At 41.0% G+C, this 21,393-nt stretch overlaps 1 protein-coding gene across 2 annotated transcripts; it reads left to right on the top strand.

Moving 5' to 3' along the window:
- The first annotated feature begins 4,000 nt into the window (after positions 1-4,000).
- On the top strand, positions 4,001-10,164 carry SCG2 (secretogranin II). Of its 2 annotated transcripts, none has more exons than XM_054039640.1 (2): positions 4,001-4,106; positions 7,897-10,164. In XM_054039640.1, exon 2 carries the CDS (start codon positions 7,911-7,913, stop codon positions 9,783-9,785), a length of 1,875 nt encoding a protein of 624 aa, XP_053895615.1. In that variant the 5' UTR covers positions 4,001-4,106; positions 7,897-7,910; the 3' UTR covers positions 9,786-10,164. The 2 variants fall into 2 exon arrangements, with proteins under 2 accessions (XP_053895615.1, XP_053895616.1); XM_054039641.1 differs by having other exon boundaries at positions 4,046-4,106; positions 7,902-10,164.
- The last annotated feature ends 11,229 nt before the right edge of the window (positions 10,165-21,393 follow it).

The raw sequence follows: 21,393 nt of genomic DNA, 5'->3' as shown, positions 1-21,393 counted from the left end.
AGGACACTCACAATCTGAAGTCATTTTGGTTTTGTTTAAAAAAAAAAAAGGGGGGGGTTCCCCCTAACATGTGACATAAAATCTCTTTTTAAAGTTTACTCTCACACAAGGTTCTGAGTATCTTAGCTTTTACTTCATGCAGAGCCAGGTAGGGTGGAAACTTTACAGTAACTCCTCACTTAACGTTGTAGTTATGTTCCTGAAAAATGTGACTTTAAGTGAAACGATGTTAAGTGAATCCAATTTCCTCATAAGAATTAATGTAAATGAGGGGGTTAGGTTCCAGGGAAATTTTTTTCACCAGACAAAAGACTATATTTTATATATATATGTGCGCACACACAGAAAGAGTATAAGTTTTAAACAAACAATTTAATACTGGTACACAGTGATGATGACTGTGAAGCTTGGTTGAGGTGGAGGAGTCAGAGTGTGGGATATTTCCCAGGGAATGCCTTACTGCTAAATGATGAACTAGCAATTGGCTGAGCCCTCAAGGGTTAACTCTCACACTCTACAAGGCAGCAGAATGGAGGGAGGGGAGACAGCATTGCAGACAGAGACACACACTATGTGTGAGAGAGAGAGATGCGCATTTCACCTTTAAGTACATTGACCCTACTCTTAAGTACACTGCTTTGTTAATTAGATCATCTTACTGAGACTGCAGCTGCTGCCAGCAAGCTCCCTCTGTCCTGAGCCCTGTCGTGTGTCCCCCCTGCTCTATGGAAGATGGGGTAAGCGGGGTGCAGGAGCAGGGGGGAGGGGGACATCCTGACAGCCCCCCTCTTCCTCTCCTCCCCTCTGCATAGCAAACAGGAGTCTTGGGGAGCAGCTCCAAGGCAGAGGGCAGGAACAGCACATGGCAGTGCGGGAAGGCACAGCTGAACTGCCAGCAATTTATAGCCTGCTGGGCAGCTGCTGCACAGAGAACTTAGGGGAGCAGGGAGCTGATAGGGGGGCTGCCGGTCCACCCTGGTTCCAAGCCCCCACCGGCTAGCTGCAACAGGCCGCTCTTCCTGCAAGCAGAAGACAAAGCAGGCGGCTGCCAAATGATGTTAGAAGGGAGCATTGCACAACTTTAAACGAGCCTGTTCCCTAATAGATCAGCAACGTAACAACGAAACAACATTAACTGGGACGACTTTAAGTGAGGAGTTACTGTACTTACTTTATTAATGGATATACATCCGGGGCTCTCACTTAAACTCTATCTACACTACAAAACATGCCATAAAGAGATAACATTTTTAAAACATTGGATTTGACTATTGTGGTTTTGCCCCAAGTGTAGTGGAGAGCATAATATGGCTAAAATGCTTTTGAAAAGCACTGGCAAGATGTGATTACTTAGTAAGGGATTTCAGGCTGGTACAATGTATGTTTATCCTACCCATGTCCATAGAATGGAATGGTAGTCCTGAAACCCTTGCTCATGCATGTAGTGCCATTGACTTCAATAGAATTGGAGACTTCACAGTATCTCTTTAGAGACACTCAGCATCCTACGACACTGGGGCCTCAGGCCCAGATTCACAAAGATTCTTAGATGCCTAGCATCCATTGATTTCAACTGAGAGTAAGTGGCATAAGGAGAGACATGATTTAGGGGCCCTGAATGACTGACATCTTGAGGAAGGAAAAAGCTGCAGTAGCTGATATATTTCCAAAACCAGTGAATGATGCTGGTCCTATCTCTAGAGGTTCAAGAGAGCAGGTTAAGGTTATCCATGCTACTGATAACACAGGGGACAAGGATATAATTGTGTACGTGAAAAGAACAAAGATTATGTTTGGCTCATAAGGCTTCAATGCCACTGTAGAATTATTGCAGTACAGAGTGGCTTTGCTGCAGTGGGAAATATGTCTCAGAGAAGGCTAATGCCTCAAAGTATTCTTTAGGATGTTGGAGGAGTGTACCTATAACTGTAGCCTCTTGAGAGTGACGAATCCATGCTGAGTGAGACGGTGTATTGTATTCGGCAATCCATTCCACAGTGGCTTAATCCAGGCCACAACTTAGCTGGACTGTGTGGGGGAAATAGGTCTCACAACACTGCTCAGCAGTCAGTAAAGCAGAGAACCAACAAGCTACACGGCATATGTCAAACGTCTCAAATGAGGAAAATCGCTTTTGTGTACATTGCAACTGAATCATTGTCACTCTCCTATCAGCAGGGAAGCTGCAAAGGGCCACAGTTCTCCTTGTCCCTTCCTCACCATTTGGGTTGAGGTCTTAACAGAAAGTGCTGGATTTTGCCCAGATCCAGAATAGGGAACGCAATGGGGAAAAAAGTTCTCCCTTTTGTATCTATACAGGAATCAGACACAGCATGGCCTTGTATTTTACCATAGTATTACGTTAGGTGAAAAGAAAGAGAGGACTGTTACACCTTTTAGACGTCCATGTCAGGTACACTAAATGCAATGAGTGTAGTGGGTGGTGGTTTCAGGGTAGAGTTTTTCTCTGCCTTTCTGTTCCTTATGACAATTTAATTTAGTAATATTTATTGGTTTGGAAGGGGCATTCATCCTAGTTTTTCATTTTGTGCTGTAAAAGGTCAGAATTGTCAAGAAAGATTTATTTAGGGGAAAGGGAGTAGCTGAAGCACACTGACCATTATGAAATAGAAAGGAAGTAGAAGAAATTCACTAACATTCAGAACTGCAGTTCAAGGAATGGCTTTTACCTGTGCATTATATTTTGTGCTTTCTGATTTATAGCCAAGCAGTATTTTTGTCCTATTGCTTACATGTACAAGCTTTGGTATGCTGATAACTGACTGTAGAGTTTATTAAAATGACACATCATTGTTTACATGTCAATAAGTTAATACTTGGGCGGGAGAAGTGTGAGCCTTTCCTACCCACTTCTGCACCCAGAAGGAAACAAAAGCAGGACAGAGTGGGAGAGCTAGTCCTGTACCTTTGTTCCATCCTAAAGCCAAGAGCCATTCTGTTATGATGGGATGCAATAGAAACTACATTGTACTCTGCACTTCTATGCAGAGGCTTTGGCCAGTGAATTAGTGTAGTGGAATGGCTACACCACCTCCTCCACAGTGCATACAATATGCAGGTGGTGTGGAAACACTCTTTCGTGCCTGTGTTTTTCCCCTCACCACTGCTTTTTTTTTTTTTTTGGTGGGGGGGCGGGGGGAGCTTCTATGCCAGCTCAGAGGGAGATGGGAATGGCAGGATTGACCCTTATGAGATTAAGTGGGAGTTTCATGAATGTTTCATGATGGCCTGTTCAAGCACTTCTGAAAATCCCACTCAAACTGTGGAGGGCCAGCTCCTGAGAGGCACAGTGGCCCCACAGGAAAGGCATATGCAAAACTGGGCAATAGATAGTCTGACCCTGTGTATCATGTGAGCCCTTCCATACCATGTCCTAATCCTTGGCCAGCAGTGCACATGCTTTATAAAACTCATATATTTCTACTTTGCTATCCAGTCTTTGCACATGTAGTCCAGTCACCTGTGTGGGCCTATGAAATCTAACTGGAAACAGTAGGGTGGGCTCTTTCCACATTCATGGCAGGGGCTGTACACAGTTTAAAAGCTGAAGTAGGTGTATGCTGACTTTATAAACTGAAAGCATTTATTATTGTATTAGATTAGAAAAATAATTTCTTAACCATTTTGGCTGGTATGCTCAAAAAGGATGCTGGGAGTTGAAAGTCACGATGCCATCTATTAATTGTATGCAGATCACAGAATGTTCATTGTAGTTTTTTTTATTTTTGTTGAGGGGTTTTTCCCAGTGTTCTTGTCTTTGTTATTCAGAAGGTCTCTTTGGCCCCGAGTCTTTCTGATTATATGAAATCTGTAGTGTTCTCCAGAGGCAGACAGAGGGCATAATTGTACAGAAGAATTATCTCAAAAATAGCCCAAACTTATTTTTCTCCAGCATTCTCTCAACAGCTCCGCCGTGCTTGTGGTTTGTGACTGGGTGAGGTGACGTCAATGTGGCAGTGCAGAGTCAGGTGATGTACAGTATAAGCAGAGGGAGCTGTCCTAGTGCTGAAAACAGTCCACAAACTCGCAGCAAAAAGACAAGGAAGATCATGCTTTGGGTTCGCTCTGCTGTCTAAGTCACACAGGTAAGGGAGCTTTTTTCTTTGTACTTTCAAAGACTGAATGTAAAGTTGTTTGTTCAGAGCTTTTCCCATTCCACTCTACACTAGGAAACCAGCACAATTAGGGACCATAACAACCTGATGCACTTCATTTAGCATAGAAATAGTGTTTTCCAGATGGGTGAATCTTTCTCTTTTTTATTTCTTACCTATGATTTAGCTATGGATTTAAAAATAATTAAAATGACATAATTAAAATACTGAATAAGTGGGAAAAGTTAATGGTTCTACAGCTAGTGATTACAATTTGACATCAGCTTCATTTGTTCGCTGAAGCTATCAAACATCATGTAATGTTTCTCTTTGTGATTTCATTCACTCTCAATGATTCACGGACATGTTTAAAATAATGGTGTAAAATAAGAGGTTGCCTTGGATACATGTACAATTCAATTAATCTTCCACCCATCTAAACAATCAAGTATGCCAATTCAGAAACCACTTGATTTACAAAATACTGAAATTAATCTTAATATGAACCCTAATTTGTATATTAGCAATAAGACAAACTTTAAAGAAAGCTAATTGACTGCAACCATTTTTAATTGCTCAAAAAGCAAACAAATGATGAAGAGGGTGTGTTGCATTTTCACATTTTCCTTACAGACAATTCCCATAGGGATTCCTGCTGTAGCTCACAGAGCATTACGAATTCTGTGCGAGTTCCATAGGAAAGCTTATGAGTTTTCATGCAAAATTTTAATTGGAAATATTATATTCTCATCAGAGCACCATGTGAATCTATAGGAAAGGGCTCAAGGGGAAATATGCTGCCATGGAAACACCCCAGAAAGGGAATTTTGTTTTTGGTTGTTTGCCTCTTTGCAGAAGACCCTCTGTCACTCTGCATTTCCTTTGACAGTACACATTACACTGAGAACTCAATCCCCTCATTTTACAAATGGTGACTACTTAATCTGATGGATAAGAGTCTGGGTAAGAGATGACTTCTCTCTTTGTTAGGTGCTAACAGGACAGATTGCACAATACAGACTAGCACCACAATTCTACAGCTGTTGGGAAAACAGCTGTTTTATCGTAATGTGCTTTAAAAAGAATAATACAGAATGTTTTTTATAGATTTGACGTCATGAAAAACGTACTCTATTTTTCTCATATTTATAAAATAGGGTTGGGGAGGAGCCTATTTTCCCTAAATAAGGTATTACATTTAATGAACTGATTTTTGTAATCTAGTTTCAGAGGTTTTAAAACAAATTATATCCAACTGTTATTTTCAAATATTTCAAATATCATCTTTCAATAAATTGGAAGTGAAACTGATCCAGACAGAAGTGCATATGAAATATTAAGAAAGGAATTCGTAAGATATCATCTCTCAAAATGAAATATTTTTTAAATAAAATGCTACTAGAATGCCAGTCTAAACTTTGCCTGTGTTTCTCTTTCATGATTTTACTTAGATTTTCCTAAGTTTTACAGAGGATATAATACTATATAAATAGCACGTACTGTCAGAGGCTGAATTAATCATCTTCATGGGAGGGAGGATTTTAGTGTACTGTTTTACCTGGAAGATCTAGATCTATTATTATGAAATAATTTTTCAGCAACTGAAAATGCATAGTATTTTATTTATTAATAAACTAAAGATTAATCAGTGACCAACTTCTCCATTGAAAAACATAGCTTCATTCTATTGCAACTATAGATTCTAATCAACATAAAAATTGTAACTGTGCAGGGTTTTGTGGGTTTTTTTGGACTGATTTTATCCCTTTCAAAGCTAAAGCCTTTTCCATAACAGAAGGTACATGGTTCTCTTGCTTTTGTTTAAGTATAAAAAGAGATGGTGTTATTGATTGCTCTGAAATAATCCATTCTGGAGTATTAATACTTGATTGGATAAAATATTTGATATTCACAATGATAATTTGCTGCAGGCATGGAGGGAAAAAAAGCAATTGTGGGTAACTGAGGCTACTTTATTTTGTCAAATTATTTCATGTTAAACTACAATAAAGAATCATCTGGATGGAAATCCTATGTGTGAACTGAAGAGAACATATCTACTGTTACAGCCATGGGTAAATTCTAGTCTATATAGGTCCTTCTACTAGTATGAATCACTAACATCTTATCAGGATGTTTTCCATAGGCTCATGGGAAAAGTGAATGAAACAAAACAAGTCAATTAAGCTCAGTGTTTTTTTCTATCCTCACCATTTTTCTCATTTACTGTACTTTATTCATGACAGATGGAATAATATAATTGAATTGGGTAAAATAGACTAGTATTTGTTATAGCCAAGTCCTGTGAGGTGCTAAGTATCTCCTGGGAGTGGAGTCTTTAACCTCAGTTGGTGCTGAGAACCCTCAGCACCTTGAAGGATTGGGCCTTTTATAGAAATATTTTCATATGTTGCAATGGCATGACTGTGTTACTCATATGTGATGGGTAAAATATTTTCACTTATTTTACTTCTGTTTTTTTATAGAGCAAAATTCTCTGGTGCCGTGCACCTCCATTAACTCATGGAGCTTTCACCCATCAGAGAATTAGGCCCATAATGCCAAGATTCTACATGTGTATCCATCCTACTTGCTTGAAGTGAATGACAAAACACCCATTTTTATTTCAAAGCAAAAGTGAAAGACTGTTTAGCCACCACAGAAGAAATTGCCACTCAGTCTGGGCCTGACCAAGTCCATTTAAAAACAACAATTTAGGAAGACATCAACATATGATACCCTTAAGGGGCAGAATAGATTAACCCACAAAGGGTCTTAGCTTTCCTCACTGCCTATGGAAAAAATAACAAACTTGTTTATTATTAATATTTTTGAAAAGCAGCATAAGGGAATATTTTAATATTTTTAAAATATTCATACAAGTAAACATATAAATCACCTCATGATTTTATTGGCCAGATTCTCCACTCTATCACATTGGCGTTAGCCTGGAATAAAACCATTCAGTGGAGTCAGTGTAGCAGACTGGACAACTGGGCAACCGGATTCTATGTACAGTTTATCACTAAGCTTGTATTAATATTTTAGGCCAAATTTTCAAATGCTGATGCTCAAATCAGTATCTAGATCAGGGGTAGGCAACCTATGGCACACATGCCGAAGGCAGCACGCGAGCTGATTTTCATTGGCACTCACACTGCCCGGGTCCTGGTCACCAGTCCGGGGGGGCTCTGCATTTTAATTTAATTTTAAATGAAGCTTCTTAAACAGTTTAAAAACCTTATTTACTTTACATACAACAATAGTTTAGTTATATATTAAAGACTTATAGAAAGAGACCTTCTAAAAACATTAAAATGTATTACTGGCACGCAAAATCTTAAATTAAAGTGAATAAATGAAGACTCGGCACACCACTTCTGAAAGGTTGCCGACCCCTGATCTAGATGCATAAATGGGTATTTTATGAATTATGTAGGATTTAGGTTTTCTGTTTAGATTGGAAAATCAAGCTCCTTTATATATAAATTAATTTTATTAGGGACTTTTACCTGCCATAGTATGAAAATGGTTTTATCATTTCAAACCAATAGGTTCCAGTATCCTTATCAAAGGAATGACCTGAAAGACTTCCAGATAAACTCACAATAAATCTAGGGTTGCCATAAAGGGATCATATGGGAATTCTATTTGCTTTTCATAATTAATAAAAACATAAATACCATGAGTTCCAGTTCAAAGCAGCAATCTCAAATTTGCTTTTGCTTTGCACTTTACTAACTATTTCTGTATGTTAACTATCCCTTTTCTTTATTTTAAGGAAAGATTTCTAACATGGCAGATGCTAAAACCTGCTGGCTTGGAGCAGCCTCCTCTCTCACCCTTTTCTTTGTTCTAATCTGTTGTGTTGATGCAGCTTCAATCGAACCTTATCAGCTGCTTCAGAAAAACCCAGACTACTTAGTGAAAAATTTACAAAGGCTCCCAAGCCCAGATATGATCAAAGCCTTGGAATATATAGAAAATCTCCGCAAACAAGCTAACAAGGGAGAAAATGGCCCAGATTACAATTTCTATCAAGGTGCCCCATTTCTTCTGCAGCAGAAAGAAAGCAAAGATCAGAGCCACCTAGCAGATAATATAAGAGATTCTCTGACTGAAGATGAGTCACAATGGGTTAGGTCAATGTTGGAAGCCTTGAGGCAAACAGAAAAAGAGTCAAAGGCTGGATCAAAAGAAAATAAACCATATACTCTGAGTTCAGATAACTTTCCAGCTGGCGTGAGTGATGATTATGAGGCTTATAAGTGGCCTGAGAAACGACACAAATATGTCAAAATGCCACATGTACATGATGAAGAAAGTTCAAGAGACAGTCCTTTCAAGCGCACCAATGAAATAGTAGAAGAACAATATACACCCCAAAGCCTTGCTACTTTGGAGTCTGTCTTTCAGGAGCTCGGGAAGATGACAGGACCAAATAATCACAAAAAAGAGAGGCTGGATGAGGATCAGAAATTGTACACAGAAGATGAAGATGATGTATATAAAGTGAATAATATTGCTTATGAAGATGTAGTGGGAGGAGAAGACTGGAATCCAATAGAGGAAAAAGTGGAAAGCCAAACACAAGAAGAGATAAAAGATCGTAAAGAGGAAATTGATAAAAATGAAGAAGTGATTGATGATGAAATGAAGAGATCAGGGAAACAAGGCTTCCTGGAGGATGAAATGGGAAGAGACAGTAAAGATCAAATGTCAGATGACATTACAAAGCTAATGAATTATTATCTGAAGAGGCTGATGAGCAATATTGGAAATGGCAGGTTAAGGACTGGACATGAAGAAAAAAGGGCAGGTACATTTTTGGAAAAACTTGATCCTCAGTCTATCTCTCAACTAATAGAAATCTCAAGGAATTTACAAATCCCTCCAGAGGATTTACTAGACATGTTGAAAACTGGAGAAAAGCAGCAGCAGAATGAAAGGGTGGAGACAGAGCAAGAACCAGAGCTCCCAGAAGATCTTGAGGATGACATCTCTGAAACAAATCTAGACCACACAGATAGATTTAAAAATAAAATGAACACTAAAAATGGTTACATGAAGCAGCCAATTAATGTTATGCCAGATAATCTACCTGAAGACCTCAATATTGAAGATATTGTCAATCTTTTAGGGACTGATAATTTAGCTAATCAGAAAACCTCCTACTTTGTAAATCAGCTTAATGAAGAGAACAGTTTGCCAAGACTTTCCTACATTCCCAGAAGATCTAAAGGATATCAACTTCCTAAAGCTGCTTGGATTAATGATTTGGAAAGACGACAAACGGAATACGAAAAACTAAATGAAAAAGATGAAGAACTAGCAGATTACTTGGCAAATATGTTGGCAAAATACCCTGAAGTTATCAATACAAACCAGCTGAAACGTGTTCCAGTCCCAGTTTCATCTGAAAATGATCAACAGGAAGACGACCAGCTTGAGCAAGCAATCAAAGAACATCTAAATCAGCTGGGACCACAAGAATCTGATAAACTAGCCTCACTCAGCAAAAGGCTGTCCATGGCCCGGGAGAATGACGACACACAAAACAGGCAGTATCTGGATGAAGATATGCTAGTAAAGGTGCTAGAGTACCTAAACCAGGAGCAATCAGACAAAGGAAGAGATCACATTACTAAAAGGGCAATGGAAAATATGTAATTGTTACCCAAATATAATTTTTCTGCAATGTTTTGATTTTTACCCCAGTTCATTTGTGATTTCCCCCCCCAAACAACTTGCAGTTACCATTGAACAGTCTGCATAACTTTCTCAGAGCTGTTATTGTTTATGGATATACATATATGTTATAAATCTTGGATCAAGTAACAAATTGGTTCAATTGTTTTAAGGAGCAGGGTTACGAATTTTAGTAAAATTGTAATATGTAAACAAATGACCATTGCATTGTTGATAAAACATGATAAATGAACAGTGCTATCATATTTGAAGTTTTTTAAATTAATTCAATTATTTTGTTACTGTCTGTAATGTTTTTTTGTGGAGTACTGAATAAAAATACAGCATATATATAGTTTTATTTATAAGGCTTTTTCTATTCTGTGTTTTATTGTTAATGAATAAATATTATTTCTGGACAATAGACTGTGTTTCTTTATGACAGTTGATAGAATGTGATTTTTAGGAGAAAACTTTTTACTTCGATATCCAATCTTCCTAGCTTTAACTGATGTTTTTAAATTACTCAGCAGCAAATATTTCTGGCCTTTTGGGCTACACCATCATGTACTGGCCTGATTGGTGAAGGTGCTGAGCAATTGCAGTTCTCCTGGTATCATGTGAAGCTGAGGCTACATGGAATCTTTTGAAAATCTGGCCACATATGAAGATTGGTTATGGATCTAGGGGAGGCTGATCTATTCAGCAGAAAAGACACACTACACTGGAAGCCTATAAAATATATAAAACCAAATGAAACCAAACTTTTCATGACAATTCTACATCCAAGCAGGAAAGGGAAAGCTCTGGCAAGTAGGTTCTTCAAAATATCATAAATTTTCCATATGTTGCTGTGTAGCAATGAGGCGTTAACTCACAGCTATGAGCTAAAACAACTTATTTTTGTGATTATGGTAGCACAATGGATGGGGATTCCTTCCTTATATACTTTTTGTGTTTATAAAAATGATTACTGCTTCCCTTACCATTTAAAAAAGTTTTGGCTATTATGGCCCCCCTCTGCATGGAAGTTTGTTCCATTAATTAGGATCCTGGTAAAGGCAAATGGCTGCCATAAATGTCTTTCCTGGGTTATGTATGAGTCAAGGAAGAATTTAATAGTGATATATAGCCCTGGACCCTTTAAATTTTTTCTCCAGATCTTGTTAAGACCTTTTAGAGGACTCCCTGAAAATTCTAAGGCTCTGTTCCTCCAAACGCTTATGCATATAAGCCGTCCACTGATTTTCAGGGGGCCTATTCATGGGCATAGTTAAAGTATGTCCAGGACTGAGGACAAAGTAGGGTTCCTCCCATATTCTCAAGCATCTGATCACTACTTATGATGAATGGGTGTGGGAGGGTATTGTTTTAGCAGGACTGGGTCACAAAATAGCTAATAAAGATACTACACAAATGCTGCAGAGCGAAACGGTTATTTTAGGTCTTATCATTATCCTGTTCAACTGCAGTTTATCAGGGTTCCACTACAGTCCTTGCTTTGGGCTAGTTTTTTTGTTAAAAAAATTTCTGTTAGTTGTGGTGACTTTACTTTCTTAAAACACTTCATGTTACAGTTTTTTGTGTGTTTGTTTTTAATTATCTGATTGGCTAATGTACTAATTCCATACTGATATTGATTCAGCTGGAAGAAACTAACATGATTAGAAGTCTTTAAAAAAAGTTAGGAATTAATCTACTGCTTGCAGTTCTCAATAAGTAGTAACCATCAGGTTGTTTCCAAAGGACATATATTCCACAGGTAGCTGTCTTCAGCAAATACTGATCTTCTGTTTTGTATAATATGACGTAAATGCTAAACCACAGAATGACTGGAATGAATCCTGCCACTCTCATGTTAAAGTTCAACTTAAAAATTTCCAGAAGACATGATCTCATTAGACAATACTATGCGATTCCATATTTTGCCTGTGCTCTAAAACTTATTTTCCTCATAACAGAAAAGATTTATAGCAGTGGAAATAAGCCATAGCCAGTGCTCAGCCCAAGTAGAGTGACAGTAAAAGAACATGTTCTCTATTATTAACTAGGCCTGGGATGGAATCCTCCACTCCAGACTGGGATACCAGGCATGTGGCCAGTCCAGACACAGGATATAATGGGAGTAGCAGAGGCAGCCCCCACCCCCACTTCCTCCAAACAATATCTCACATGGATCCAAAGTGGCAACACTTACCCACTATCCCCTTCTATACTCTAAAGTACAGCGTTGCCATAGCACTCTACTGCATAGTGTGCCATCTCCTAGCAGAGGTTCTCTAGGGCTTGGCCATTGCTCTGGCAGTAACATTGTTTTCACTGCATTTGTGCCTCTAAGTCAGTGGTGGGCAACCTGCAGCCCATCAGGGTAATCCGCCTGCAGGCTGTCAGACAGTTTGTTTATATTTGCACGTCCACCTGCAGCTCCCAGTGGCCGCAGTTCGCCATTCCATGCAAACGTAAACAAACTGTCTGACAGCCTGCCGGCGGATTACCCTGATGGGCTGCAGGTTGCCCACCACTGACTTAGAGGCACAAATGCAGTGAAAACAATGTTACTGCCAGAGCAATGGGCCAAGCCCTAGAGAACCGTGCAAATGTAAACAAACTGCCTGGCGGCCCACCAGTGGGTTACCCTCACAGGCTGCGTGCAGGCCGCAGGTTGCCCAGCACTGCTCTAAGTGACCATACCAAGCCAATTGGGATTTACCATCAGGATCCAGGCCTACGTCTCTGCCATCGAGCCCACCTGGTGTGTTTGTCTGTTTTTCCTTTTTTAGCTGAGCCTCGGACCTCCATGAAAGGCATCGGGTTGAAATTAAACAGATGGAGATGAGGTGGGCAGGTTGGGGAAAGCATCTTGGAAGCGTGGAGAGTATTGCTTGCTAGGATTACTAAAACTATGTGCCCACACTTCATCACAATTGGGGGGTGCTTATTTGGCCTTGGTGGCCAAAAGTGCCATTTCCTCCCTCCGCCTCCCCTTTATGTCTAATCAAATGAGACTGCATTACTGTTGATTCTAGACCCTGCCAGTTATCCATACTATTATGACTTCAAGGGTAAAATGGGCAATAGCGCCAAAGTCCAGTTTTTCAGAAAGGACTTAGGAGTCCAATTCCCATTGAGTTTTAATGCGACATAAGGGCTGGGCCCACAAAAGGGACTTAGAGTCAGCGTTGCAATGGCTAACATTTAGGCACCTTGCCCCCCTAGTGGAATCTACAGTCCTGAGTTATGTGCCCGGGCTCCCTGTACAATACCTGGGGAGAATTGTGCACCTACGAATGGGATTCACAAAAGCCAGCCCTGCCTAAACTAGCCAGCAGAAAGGGTGAGGCGAAGAATGGGGTCTAAGCCCCTCCTTTACCCTAGAGCCCAGGGTTAGAGCACTAACCCAGGATAGGGAAGACCTGGCTTCAAATTCCTACTCTGCCTTATTTGGAGTATGGTCTTAAATCCAGATCTCCAACTTCCTGGCTGTGTGCGCTGCCCACCAGGCTCTGGGATATTCTGGGATGGGTCTGCCTGTCTTGCTGTTGAAACAGTGTCACTTTGTATAAAAGACTGACACATTCATTGGCGCAGGGACTGGAACTTGATTGTGCTAGGTGAGTGCTCTAACCCAGTGGTTACAGAGTGGCTATAGAGTCTTTCTCTGATGTCAGGATTAAGGCAGCTTTATGCACATCTTCTAGCAACAATTCAGGCACCTACAGGGTAAGGCAGCAGCTGAGTGAGTGTTCTAGGTATCTAAACTTTAGATTTCCGTGCTTAAAGTAGCAGTTAGGACCTACAGCCCTTTCTGTACTGGGCCCTAAAGCTCTTTTGAAAACTAATCTTGACCTCCCCCAACCACTTAGGCACATTAAAAAATGTTATCTCTAGATTAAATTACCACAATGTGCACTATATTGGACTAGCCCCCCTCACCCCTAAACAAAGATGTTTAACCAGCTCCCTGGGACTCACCCCTGAATGGGTCCCAGCTAGCGCAGAGCGAACAGTCTCTGCACCATTCTCTCAGCAGTTCTCAGCATCAGGCTGTAACCTCAAGGCCGGATTAAGGTGATCAGGGCCCTAGACCTAAGTCAGGGCCCTGCCCGCCACTACTTGGAGTGGCTGAGGGGCCTTTCTCCCATACCAGGGAGGCAGGGGCAGTAGCACAGGGCCCCCTTCACCTCCCACAAGTGACAGCAGGCGCACACTCTCCCCTCAGGAGCATCAGAGCTGTCAGCAGGGGTGCCCTCCCAGCCAGAGAGTGGCAGGGATTGCAGCAGAGTCCCCAAGACTTGCTGGGGGAATGTCTGTTTGATTGGGCAGGGTTCCTGCATCTTGGTCCTGCCACACAGAGTCCTCTATTGTGATGATGGTAATGGAGAGCTTCCCAGAGAAGCAGGTCTTGGAGTTAGCGTCCTATAGAGAGAAACAGAGCAGGGCACAGCATTGTTTCAGGCTGGCTGAAGACTCAGGAAGTCATTGCCACATCAGTTACAGTCATGCCACAGTTTCAGGCTTGTCTTCATAACTGCAATAGCTAGACTTTCTGAGATTTCATTTTAAAAAACCTTTGTTTTGTAATCCCAGGTCTCCAGGACCCTACACCATAAATACTTATAAAGACAATAGACTTTCTGGTTTTAAGACTGGGCCACAAAGGCCCAGTTGTGGTTCACTATTCTGTATCAGCTGCGCTTGTCAGGCTTGACATACTTACTACCCCTAACTCGCTTTTGTCATCATCTGTATCTAAATAGCATCATATAATTGGAAAACTAACAACTCCGTGATCATGAATATTTTGGTGTGGTGTATGTACTGGGTGTGTACAAAGAGTTATGGACATGTGCTAGAATTATGTTCTGAATATGTGTTTGGCAAGCAATGCATAATCCCAGTCTGCCATAGACCATGGAATGGGTATTTGCTTGGCTGACGAGTCTGGTCATCGGGGAGAGACAATGAAGGTGCATTTATCTAAAAGGCAAACAAAGTCATCAAGCTAACTCGGGGAGGAGGTAACGACAACTATCACCAACAGGGGAGGAAGTCGTCACCAGACTGTATGGGGTCTCTCTCTTCCCAGACGGAGAGAAGGAACTTTATCTGAGAGTACATTTCAATGGTTTACTAGGCTACAAAGACAAGGGGGTCTGAACCTCAAATGATAGGTAATTGAATCAACTGATTGAATACAATATTGCTGTATTATAAAAGTGTATCAAGTAAGGTCTTCTGTGAAAGCTAATGACACACTGGTGATTAATATCACTGTAAAATATATGTATTACTATATGAGGAATTATGAATACTCACTGCTATTATTCTTTAAAGTTTGTGACCAAAGGGTGAAACAGGTTTTCTCCCAGGCAGCAGGGAAGGCAGCTACTTACCTGTCTCCAAAGAAATTACACAAAGTGTGACCAAAACCAGTGGAAGCCTCATTGATGTACGAACCACCAGGGGGAAGGGAAGTGCAGAGGAAGGGAAGAACAGCATGAGGTCATCTTGAGTCTGGGATAGAACAGTGAGTTTGGGAAGATGTAAGGAGAGAAGAAGAAGCCATCTTGGCATCAATCATGGGACAAACACAAGGAGCCAGAGCTCTTGCAAGCTGAGAAAGATGGGTCCTTCAGTCAAGGGAGTTGAAGTCCCTGGGAACTGAATATAGGTGAGAAACCTGCTTAGGCAAAGATCTTTCATACAGCTAGACAAGGGAAACCAGCACCTTGTACTTCTGTGGAAGGTCCTGACTGAGAGAATGTCAGTCATGGCTGGAAAGAAGAAAACTGGTAAGAAATCTACCTTGAACTAAGGCTGTAGCTTGTTGTCTTAGCCACTGGAAAGTGTATTTTACTTTTATTCACTTGTAACTACTTTGGCCTTACACCTTGTACTTGAGCTCACTTAAAACTATTTTACCAGTGCTTAGAGCATAAACCTCCATTAAAACAGCAAGCGGTGTATACACCCTGTTCGCCTACACCACTGTAACATTCTGGGGTGCTATTCAGACCAGTGAGGGGTTGTGTCACCACCTGCCTTAATGCTGGGTGCCTTAAATGCTCTGCTGCTGTGGCTCTCAGCCCAGACCCCAACAGCCAGCAGACAAGCATGCAATTCCCCATGTCCATGTGCTGTGCAGCCTGGTTCAGCACTCTGACCCCAGCAGCTTGCCTACAACACAACAGCCCCACCCTGGTCTCCCTCAGCCTTGGTTACTACCTTGCAGGGTGATCCCAAAAACATGAGAGACATGTATATATTAGACTCAATAAAAATAGTAAAGATTACCAAGGTAGCTAATGGCATCCCGGGAGATATGCTGCCTGCCACGGGCCCGTATCCGAGATGTTATGGAGGGATTGTCAAGGATTATCCAGCCCTCTTAGTACTACCTCATGCTACTCATCCATTTGAGCACTAATGATATTGTGAGGTATGACCCTCAGCAGATCAGAAGTGACTACAGGGCTCTGGGAGTAAGGGTGAGGGATTTGGGAGCGCAGGTGGTGTTCTCTTCAGTCCTTCCAGTCAATGGTAGGGGCCTTGGCAGAGGCAGATATATCCTGGAGGTGAATGCCTGGCTGCAAGGATGGTGTCGCCAGGAGGGCTTCAGCTTCCTTGACCACAGGATGCTTTCCAGGAAGAAGGACTGTTAAGCAGAGATGGGGTCCACCTATCGAGGAAAGAGAAGAGTGTATTTGGCCACAGACTGGCTAATCTAAACTAGGTTCAACAGGGGCAGGTGACCAAAGCCCACAGGTAAGTCAAAAACATGGAGACCTGGGAGAAGGGTCGAAATCTGGGGGGGGAGCATGGGCTGTTATAGCAGAAAAAAGGGAGAGACAAGACAGAACTGGGGTGAGGGAATCAAGTCAGTATCTTAGATGTTTGTATACTAAGGCGAGAAGTATGGGGAATAAGCAGGAAGAACTCAAAATGCTAGTAAATAAACACAACTAAGACATAGCTGGCATCACGGAGACTTGGTGGGATAATATACGTGACTGGATTATTGGTATAGAAGGATACAGCTTGTTCAGGAAGGACAGGCAGGGGAAAAAGGGAGGAGGTGTTGTCTTATATATTAAAAATGTATACAGTTGCACTGAGGTGGAGATAGAAATAAGAGACAGACTTGTTGAAAGTCTCTGGGTAAGGATAAAAGGGGTAAAAAACAAGGGTGATGTCATGTTAGGGGTCTACTACAGACCACCAAACCAGGAAGAAGAGGTAGATGAGGTTTTTTTTAAACAAGTAATAAAATCACCCAAAGCACAGGACTTAGTGGTGATGGGGGACTTCGGCTACTCAGACATCTGTTGGGAAAATAACACAGCAGGGCACATATTATCCAACAAGTTCTGTTGTATTAGAGACAATTTTTTATTTCAGAAGGTGGCGAAAGCTACTGTGGGGAGGCTGTTCTAGATTTGATTTTGACAAATAGGGAGGAACTGGTTGAGAATTTGAAAATGGAAGGCAACTTGGGTGAAAATGATCATAAAATGGTAGAGTTCATGATTCCAAGAAATGGTAGGAGGGGGAACAGCAAAATAAAGACAATGGATTTAAGAAGGCAGACTTTAGCAAACTAAGGGAGTTGGTAGGTATAATCCCATGAGAAGCAAGTCTAAGGGGAAAAACGATTGAAGAGAGTTGGCAGTTTTTCAAAGAGACATTATTAAGGGCACAAGAACAAACAATCCCACTGCGTAGGAAAGAGAGGAAGAATGACAAGAGACCACCCTGGCTTAACAAGGAGATCTTCAATGATCTAAAACTCAAAAAAGAGTCCTACAAAAAGTGGAAACTCGGTCAAATTACAAAGGATGAATATAAACAAATAACACAAGTAGGTAGGAACAAAATTAGAAAAGCCAAAGCACAAAACGAGATCAAACTAGCTAGGGACATAAAAGGAAACAAGAAAACATTCTACAAATACATTAGAAGTGAGAGGAAGACCAAGGACAGAGTAGGCCCGTTACTCAATGAGGGGGGGAAGCCAATAACAGAAAATGTGGAAATGGCAGAGGTGCTTAATGACGTCTTTGTTTTGGTTTTCACCAAGAAGGTTGGTGGCGATTGAACGTCTAACATAGTGAATGCTAGTGAAAATGAGGTAGGAACAGAGTCTAAAATAGGGAAAGAACAAGTCAAAAATTACTTAGACAAGTTAGATGTCTTCAAATCACCAGGGCCTGATGAAATGCATCCTAGAATACTCAAGGAGCTGACTGAGGAGATATCTGAGCCATAAGCAATTATCTTGGAAAGTCATGGAAGACGGGAGACAGTCCAGAAGACTGGAAAAGAGCAAACATAGTGCCTGTCCATAAAAAGGGAAATACCCAAGGAATTACAGATCAGTGAGCTTAACTTCTGTACACGGAAAGATAATGGAGCAAATAATTAAGCAATCAATTTGCAAGCACCTATAAGATAATAAGGTGATAAATAACAGTCAGCATGGATTTGTCAAGAACAAATCATGTCAAACCAACCTGATAGCTTTCTTTGACATGGTAACAAGCCTTGTTGATAAGGGGGAAGCAGTAGATGTGGTATATCTTGACTTTAGTAAGGCTTTTGCTACTCTCTCGCATGACATTCTCATAAACAAACTAGAGAAATACAACAACCTAGATGGAGCTACTCTAAGGTGGGTGCATAACTGGTTGGAAAATCATTTCCAGAGAGTAGTTATCAGTGGTTCACAGTCATGCTGGAAGGGCCTAACAATTGGGATCCCGCAGGGATCTGTTCTGGGTCCAGTTCTATTCAATATCTTCATCAATGATTTAGATGATGGAATAGAGAGTACACTTATAAAGTTTGCAGATGATACTAAGCTTGAAGGGGTTGCACGTGCTTTGGAGGATAGGATTAAAATTCAAAATGATCTGGACAAACTGGAGAAATGGTCTGAAGTAAATAGGATGAAATTCAGTAAGGATAAATGCAAAGTACTCCACTTAGGAAGGAACAATCAATTGCACACATACAAAATGGGAAATGACTGCCTAGGAAGGAGTGTTGCGGAAAGGGATCTGGGGGTCATAGTGGATCACAAGCTAAATATGAGTCAACAGTGTAACGCTGTTGCAAAAAAAGCAAACATCATTCTGGGATGTTTTAGCAGGAATATTGTAAGCAAGATAGGAGAAATAATTCTTCTGCTCTACTCCACGCTGATTAGGCCTCAACTGGAGTATTGTGTCCCATTCTGGGTGCCACATTTCAGGAAAGAAGTGGACAAATTGGAGAAAGTCCAGAGAAGACCAACAAAAATGATTAAAGAAAACATGACCTATGAGGGAAGATTAAAAAAATTGTATTTGTTTAGTCTGGAGAAGAGAAGATGAGAGGGGGACATGATAATAGTTTTAAAGTACATAAAAGTTTGTTAAAAGGAGGAGGAAGAAAAATGGTTCTTCTTAACCTCTGAGGATAGGACAAGAAGCAATGGGCTTAAATTGCAGCAAGGGTGGTTTAGATTGAACATAGGACACCCTAACTGTCAGGGTGGTTAAGCACTGGAATAAATTGCCTAGGGAGGTTGTTGAATCTCCATCATTGGGGATTTTTAAGAGCAGGTTGGACAAACACCTGTCAGCGATGGTCTAGATAATACTTAGTCCTGCCTTAAGTGCAAGGGACTGGACTAGATGACCTCTCGAGGTCCCTTCCAGTTCTATGATTCTATGATAACAGTATTCTTTATTGTTTAGAGACCTGATGCAAACCCATTGAAGTCAATGGGAGTCTTTCTATTGACTTCAATGGGCTTTGGATAAGGCTCCAGGACAATACGTTTCTCAAGTGTGAGGCTGTCCCATACATTATTAGATACTCACAGAGAGAATTTAGGCTCACTTTCTTGTATTAGATTACTGTGCCTGTGATTTTAAAATCTATACACAGAGTGATTGTGGATCAATATTAAGGGCACACATCAGAGCTAACATCTTGTGTCACTTCTTGTACCTCAAAGATACTATATAAGGATTTTTCTCCATGCCTCCAAAAGAGATGATACAATAATAAACAAATCACTTGTCACTTGGAAATTAAAGTTTGATTTTTGCTTCATTTTCTAAATGATGATACACAGTGGCTTATAAAAATGTCTATTCTGTCTCTCCATTGATGCTTGCTGAACAGAACTCCTCAGAGCTGCAGCCTCCCTTCTAGCCATGATCCCAGCATTCAATTCTGAACCAACAGGTTGCCATGGCAGCAGGGACAAGATCAGCACAGTGAGGGCTTCATTGCTTGGCCACTCTGTTAGGTAGTAATTGAACAATGCATCCTGGTGCTAAAGAACTTGCAGATCAAAATTGCTTTGAAGTTTCAACCTTGGTTTCCACTTTGTGTTAAAAATTACATAGGCGTAGCCTCCCACCCAGACCTTTTAGCCTTAACCTTGCATTTAGATTTGTGCAATGAGCTCAACGAATTATTTTTAATTCTCTTTTTCATTGACTCAATATGTACAAGCATTGTTAAGCACGGTTTGTTCTACTAATTTCATTGAAACCAGATAGATTCTAGTGATTTCGGAAGGGAATAGAACAGTGGTGCTCAACCTGTGGCCTACTTGCAGCCCAATCATCATACAGCTGAAGCCCATGTAATATCCTCAGGGCCATACAGTAGTATATATATTGTGTGGGTGTAGCCCACATAACACATAGCAAGCTGCATATGTGGCCCACAATGGTAAATATGTTGAGAACCACTGGAGTAGGGGTTACTCAGCAAGCCTGTGATAAGAAGTACTCAATATCTTCTTCAGAGACCAACTCTTCATAATGCATTTTTTACCCACAGGATTTTTAATACCTAGAAACACAAAAGTTATTTAAAAATAAAAAGGGGATATAACTCAGTTTATTATTATGTCTTTAAGGCATTACATTTCTCTTGAGAGAAAGTTTTTGCCTGCAGGGAATCTGAGTTTCACAGGTCTCCTCCTCGGCCATTAGTTGACTGTTTTACCAGAAAATAATATACCTTTGTTTACAAGTCAAGACAAATGATTTGTGCTGCAGCCAAATCAACAGAATTTTTTTAAAAAATTTGTTGGATTTATGTTCTCCCTAAGCTTGTGAAGCTCTCTGTCAAAGGAAAGCTCTTGATGTTGTTTATAATACACAGGACCCCAAAAGATTCTGTACAAGGGGATTGTAGTGGGGTGGCTGCCCCACTCCAGTAAAGAGGGGTTAAAAGCAGCCCTGGAGGGGGCTGAGGCTGGGAAAAGGTAGGCTGATTGGGAAAGCAGCCCCAGCTGTGGCCAGCTTAATCAGGGTCCAGCTGGCCCTTATAAAAGGGCTGTGGGCCAGAAGCTATAAGAGTCTCTCTCTTGATGGAGAGCGAAGGACTGGGTTGTCTGGGAGCTGAGAAGGGTGCCTAAGGTAGAGCAGTGCTGGGGAAGGGCAGAGGGAGCTGGGGAGCTCCAGCCTGGTAAAACCCCAGGCTGCAGGCCTTGTTAAAGGCCTACAAAAAGTACTGGGGCTGCAGCGGGGCAGCCCAGAGATAGGCAGCTGGTCCAACCCCCCCTTGCCGATGATGAGTGGTTTAT

The sequence above is a fragment of the Malaclemys terrapin genome, chromosome 9 (assembly GCF_027887155.1).
Source record: "Malaclemys terrapin pileata isolate rMalTer1 chromosome 9, rMalTer1.hap1, whole genome shotgun sequence".
NCBI lineage: Eukaryota > Metazoa > Chordata > Testudines > Emydidae > Malaclemys > Malaclemys terrapin.
This window is presented reverse-complemented; position numbering and strand designations above follow the sequence as displayed.